The sequence below is a fragment of the Epinephelus moara genome, chromosome 18, assembly GCF_006386435.1.
Source record: "Epinephelus moara isolate mb chromosome 18, YSFRI_EMoa_1.0, whole genome shotgun sequence".
Classification (NCBI taxonomy): domain Eukaryota; kingdom Metazoa; phylum Chordata; class Actinopteri; order Perciformes; family Serranidae; genus Epinephelus; species Epinephelus moara.
The window spans coordinates 21,051,841-21,058,430 of record NC_065523.1 but is presented as its reverse complement, the minus strand read 5'-3'; the positions used below and the strand labels follow the sequence as shown (position 1 = coordinate 21,058,430).

General features: G+C 38.3%; 1 protein-coding gene across 1 annotated transcript; it reads right to left on the bottom strand.

Annotated features, from left to right (window-relative positions):
* Positions 1 to 505: 505 nt before the first annotated feature.
* LOC126405234 (uncharacterized) lies at positions 506 to 4,932 on the bottom strand. Its single transcript, XM_050068874.1, has 11 exons — positions 4,852 to 4,932; positions 4,536 to 4,569; positions 4,159 to 4,411; positions 3,989 to 4,062; positions 3,124 to 3,196; positions 2,908 to 2,995; positions 2,743 to 2,799; positions 2,553 to 2,624; positions 2,299 to 2,446; positions 704 to 791; positions 506 to 601 (listed from the first exon to the last, which is right to left on the bottom strand). Exons 1-11 carry the CDS (start codon positions 4,926 to 4,928, stop codon positions 519 to 521), a joined length of 1,047 nt encoding a protein of 348 aa, XP_049924831.1. The 5' UTR covers positions 4,929 to 4,932; the 3' UTR covers positions 506 to 518.
* Positions 4,933 to 6,590: the final 1,658 nt, after the last annotated feature.

The window sequence follows — 6,590 nt, the reverse complement described above, 5'->3', positions numbered from 1 at the left end:
CTTAATTTTAAACTATTTTTAAAAAAAAAATCAAATTCAGTTTAGTTTCCAAACGCTCGTTTATTGTATGACCAACCAATATCCTAATTTTGCATAAAGTTCTCACTGTTTTCTTAAACATCTGCCTTCCTCTTAATTCCTGACAGTGTAGTCTTGACAGTTCCAGGTTTTACAGGTAAGAATACTTAATTAAGGCCTAACAGAAAAATCCACTCTGGGAATTTACCAAGCCTTTCATAATATTGTATAGCCAGCCACTGCCACCTGCTGGTCAAACATATGGACTACCTCTACCACCAGTCCTGCTGCTGATGGAAGTGGTTTTATTTGACACAGAACACATTACTTTATCCAATAACAAGAGACAACAAAGGCGGAGTAAAGACATTATATTTTCCCAAATCACATCAACAGCAAAATTACCAGAAAATAACCATATATGAGCTTCATATACAAGTCATATAGAGTCATGGTCCATCAGATGATTGATTGCTTGTGCTTGCCTCATGCCTGAGTGACTATGTAGTTGCGGAGGATAAAGGTGCTGCCAGGAGGTTCTTGATGAGGTCGGGGGAAAGATCCTGGAATCCTGCTTCTGCGGCTGGAAGGAAAAAGTAACCAGATTAAATGTTAAATGGCCACATCATTGTTGATTCCATACAATTATTCCACAGAAAAGATGAGAGACAAATAAAGTCTTTACCCAGTCGGCCACTGGTCTCTTTCACTAGCAACTGTGACTGCTCCTTGATGGACAGAAGCTTTCGAACCATCTTAGTCTGTGTGTCCATCTACACATGAAAAAAAGAGTAAGTTATTGTATTATATTTATATCATATTTGAGCTGTAGTCACTGTACTTGAAGGGACAGTTCACCCCAAAATCAAACATACATATTTCTCCTCCTACCTGTAGTGCTACTTATCAGTCTAGATTGTTTTGGTGTGTGTTGCCGAGTGTTGGAGATATCAGCTTCTCTTGAATATAATGACACTGGATGGCACTGGGCTTAGGATGTTCAAAGCAGCAAAAGAGAGAAAAAAAATACATTTGAAAAACTTAACAGCAATGTCTCTTTCCAGAAATCATGATCCAGCTCCTCGACATAATCTACAAGCCTTGTTTTAAGCAGTTTTATATAGGAATTATTTTCTTTTACCAAACCACACCTGCGAACCAGATCACTGTGCAGAGGTAAGCATGCATCTACTCATGGACAACTGACTCGTGCAGATGGCACCACAAGATGTAGACATTACTGGCAACCCCCTCAGTAAACATCAGTAGAAATGTTGACTATGTAACGTTACCTAGCTCAGTGGTGCTAGGTGCATGTTTCCCTCTGCACAGTGATACAGTTGGCGGGTGTAGTTCTGTAGAAAGAAAATAGTTCCTACATGAAACTGCTCACAACAAGCTCTGTGGATTACCTTGAGTAAATGGGTCATGATTTCTGGAAAGACATTGCTGTTGAGTTTTTCAAACATATTTTTTTGGCACTCTGAGCACCACAAGCCGAGTGCCATCTAGTTCTATTCGGAGATAATATTGGAAAGAAGCTACATGTTTCCAACACTGGCAACTAGCGCCAAAACAATCTTGATTGATAAATAACATTAAAGGTAAGAGGAAAAATATGTATTTTGACAACTAAAGGAAACAACCCTGTACCTGTACTGTAATACTTGGATTCAAATGTTGCTAAACTTTAATCTGAGCACAGAATTGTTTGACATACATTTTTTTTCAACCAAGCTACACCGATAACAAAACCAAAAAGGTATTACATGGAAACAGACCTTTTCTTTGGCAGAAAATAATGTTTTCTTGAAGGACTCAGCACTTCAAAACCATTGAACTTGTTGCTACAATGGAACTACAGAATATAGAGCAAAGAAGTACAGATGTTGTGCTTTATGTGTTTATTTTATCTCAAATCTATCTCAATTGTGACTTTTAAATGAGATTGGTTGAATGTGAATGTATTAATTTATTGGCACAGTCACCTTGGACTGCTGAGAGCCAGGCACTTCTTTCCCTTTCTTGTGGACAGCACTTAAGCTGCCCATAAATCAGTAGCATCTGCTTTATGTTTCATCACTCTCATGGCCAAAATACCTTTTTCTTCAAAAAAGCTTCTGCATTTTATACATACACCGTCATACAGATGGTATGTAAGAACGATGTAGTAATAAAAACCTTACAGATTTCAGCTTCTGCTAACAGTCAATCACTTCTACTGTTGATATGTTTATGAGTTATTTGAGTAATGATGTAAAAATCTAATTTCAAACATACAATCGTTGCCATAGTGTGAAGCATGGGCTGTTGTCGACAGAGGAGACCGTGGTAGTCAGGTTTACTCTGTAAGAAATGGTACTGGGACGACTGGGCCACAGATGTAGTGTCTAATGATACGCCTCCCTCCTGGCCCTGCTCCACTTTCCTACAAATAATAAAGAACACATTAAAACACAATTGAGCAGATAATATGTGACACACTGTAACACAGCATTGCTACAGTCTTCCTTAACAACAGTACACATGCTCACCTTTCCAATTCCTTTGCTTTGCTCCGGTGTTTGTTCAACAGTGCCTCCCAAGATTCACTTTCAGCCTGGAGCCTAAAACACGACACAGGCTGTTAAACAACAGAACCACATGTGGTACGTCCCACAATCTGTGTTTTTAAGTTTGAATGAATATTTTGTGTGTGCTATTGTGATATTAAGCACAACATACCTGTTGATGGCTTTCTGGACTTTTTCCATGGCTCTTTGCACTGCTGGGTCACTAGAACTGAAAGCAGATAACACAAGAATAAATGCAGTATAACATGTTCATTTGCAGATTAAAAAACTGTATAATGCATGGAGAGTACTGAAAATATAAAAACAGCTACAATACCTGGCTGCTCCAGCAGGGAATTGATGACCCTGGTGCTCATCGCGTATGCTTTTGGCCAAACAACCCCACTCTTTCTGCATGTGCTCAACTGCACCAAGGAAAACACAGAACACAGTTAAAAAAGTAACGTGAACAAAATATTTTTTTTGACAGTAATCCAATAAAAATAAAGAGCTCCATGAAATATGTACCAAATGAAGCAGTGCAAGCACTAACCTTGTTTCTGAAAAGACTCCAGTGAGGTGTTCGGCACCGACTGTATGGAATCTTGAGTTCTTTCTATTACCAGCTAGAGACAAAGCACAGGTGATTAGTAGGGCTGCAAACAACAGTTATTTTCATTATTGATTAACCTGCCAAATATGGTTTCTATTAATTGTTTTGTCAATAAAATGTCAGAAAGTAGTCAAAAATGCCTGCGGCAATTCCCAAAGCCAAAAGGGATGTCTTCAAATGGTATTTTCTTTCTCTGATAAACAATCCAAAAATCCAGAGCTATTCAGTTTATTATCATGTATGACAAAAAAAGTAAAATTCTCACATTCAGAAGCATGAAATCTGCAAATGTTTGACATTTTTTGCTAACTAATCATTGCAGCTCTGTGATTTGACAGATTTATTAATATACTTACGACTAATTAAAATCAAATGCATGTTCATCTCTATCCTAACACAACTCAGACCCTATAGTCTACTCATTATGACTAAAGCATTGTACTCACTACTTCAGTAGGACATTTTATGGACAGAAGGTAAGTACTCCTGAATAAAACCATAACATCTGATTTTACGTCTATTAAATTGAAATTTCAGTGCAATATCTCTAGTTATTATCCAATAATTATGGCATTTCTAAATATACTTAATTGATGTCAGTACCAGAGTGCATACCCAATTCATTTGTTGAATACCAGCTGGTTCCTTTTTAAATCTATTATCTTTCCACATATTTTCAGTCAAGTGAAAAAAAATATCATCTCAATCAGCCAACACCAGTGAGATGAAAGTAGCTCCCCGTGTCTGTCCATATAAAAGTCTGTTACAATAAATTTACTTCTACTCTGATGACCCCACCACTCACCCTCATTGAAGCCTCCATCAATTTCTCAAGCCTCTCTTGCTGTGGTAAAGATGCACTGATGCTCCTGCACAACACTGCAATAAACACATAAATAAGGATTTATACTGCAAAAGGCCAACAACAACAAAAGAAAATACATGATGACAATTCTTTACTGATTAGAATCTCACCCTGATATGGATTGGGAAGGGCAGGGAGTGAGCGTCGGGTTATAGTAGCTCTTCTCCAGGATTTCCTTCGTGCAGTGGGGCTGAAAGTTGGACATGAAGGTCCCTCTGTGTTTTCTGTCTGCATCGCTAGTTGGTCCCCTGCATCTGTTTTCTGTCTGCTGGGTGATACGGAGGTACGGGGAGATTTGTTTGGGGGAGCTGTGCTGGGGCTTGTGGAGAGGCATCTTTTCTTTGTCTGTTTCTCCGAGTTGATCTTGGTGTAACGTTACAGAGATTAAACAAAGAGCAAAGTGAGTGACAATATACGTTAGCATGATAAAGCAATGGCCTTAGACTTAGCAAAGGTGTTGTCAATAGCTTAAATGTAAATGTCTTACCTCATTCTGGGTATCGACGGCGACACTTTCGCAACTGCAAGGACATTTTGTGTATTTATAAGATATGTAACATATCGGTAATATATAAAAATGTTTAAGAAAATTAAGTTACTACAGTGTTTCGCTTTCACGTTTAACGCTAAGTTACGTTAGTGCGGTAACTGTTAAGCGCAACAGTAAACAACAATAATTTACTTTGAGTATAACTGAGACGTAAATAAACGCTTTAATACATCTTCTTACTTAAGTTACCTACAATGTTTGATGTTAAGTCGGTTGTCGCTACGTGAAAGAAACAGAAAAAGAAAATACAAACCCGTCATGTCCCACAGCCGAATGTTTTTCCGCCATTTTTTCTTTCAAACCGTTTTCTTCACAGCGCGCGCTCAACATGCCGAGCCCCTCTTGTGTTCTAAGCATCATGGGAAATGTAGTGTGTCACAGGGGATGCTGCTAACAAGGTGGCAAGCAGCTTTGTGGGAGTTGTAGTCTTGAAAACTTAACCCTCCGTGATGACACAGGCAGTATAAAACTATATGTGGCTGTCACCCTTTAACACTTGCAAGCTGGCTGCATGATTATCCATTGATTTTCATAGGCCATATCACTTTTCAAATTATAGGGTACAATATTCAAAAATCTACCCAAAGACACCCAAACTTACTGGGGTTTAATTTTAAGATTTTAGAAAATAAACGCCATCAAGTTGTAAAATACTATGAATAAGAATATATTTTAATGTTTTCTAGACTAGAGGTAGGCAACCTGCAGCTATGGAGCTGCATGTGGCTCTTTAGACGCTCTCCATTGGCTCCCTGTGGCTTTGACATAAAATTATATGGAAATAGATAATGGTTATTTTAACATTCAGATTTTCATTTGTCATTGTTGTTAGCCAAGAGTGATTATTGCATTCTACAACTGTAAAACTGTGTAGCTTATACATCGAATTAAAACATGGTTTAACATTTCATCAACTTAAATGTGTGTCATACATCTGCGACCTGGGGCGTTTTCCTCTAAATTTTGCTGAACTTCTGTAGTGGTGGCTAGCCTGGAGTTTCTCTATCTTGGCTAGCTATGGATTCAAAATCTGATTAAGGAAAAGTCTTGGAGGAAAACAGAGGATTTAATAGTGTGTGAACAGATTCATTTGATTTCACCACCAATACTGCAAAGTTTAAGTACTAAATAATCATAAATAGCCCACTGCAGAGTAGCCACCTGGTAGAAAATCATATTAATGAGTGCTCATTAGGACCTATTCATAACGTTGATGGGTAAATTTAGTTGCAACTCCAGACAGATTTTCTTTTTCTTTTTCAGGCCAATAATGGCTCTTTTAGTAGTAAAGGTTGCCGCCCCCTGTACTAGACAATAATTTCACAAGTGAAATCAGCAGGAAATCAAGTGCAGATGTTTCTGTACAGAGGTAACCACGATGGTGAAGGAATCCAGTCCTCTAGAGCAAGCACTGACCTATTAGTTCAAAGGGGCAATGCCGGCCCTAAACCACTTTGTACATCTTGGATTTCTGATATGCAGTTGAAGAATTCTTCATGTGGTTCTTCAGAGTTCTGGTACTTTGGCCTCCAGAGTTTAAGACCTTGTGCTTAACAGCTTTGACCTCCTTTATGACATTTCCCAACCACTGGCTATTTGTTTTAGTTTTTTTAATAGTATAGCAGTATAATCTGCTGAGTGTAAATTCAGTCATGAAGAGCTTCTACCCCCATTGGCCCTCCTCTCCACCAGGCCTGCTTGTTATGTATGTGTTCCACTTATCCAGTCGTAGCCAACCAGCACTTGCCAAAGCTTTCCAGGGAATCATGCACCCATGTTGATACATAAAACATTTTAAGCTTGTCTTGATTTTATCATTTTGGTTGCTGTGTTTACTCTTTGCACATCCCCTGACCTCCATTCTTCTATATCCAGCATTCACCTCACAGGCACCCAATATGCACATCCATTAGGAGTATTTCCTGATATCTGAGTGTGATGTTTCAATAATTGGACAAATAAGTGTATACATACATATATACATATATACAT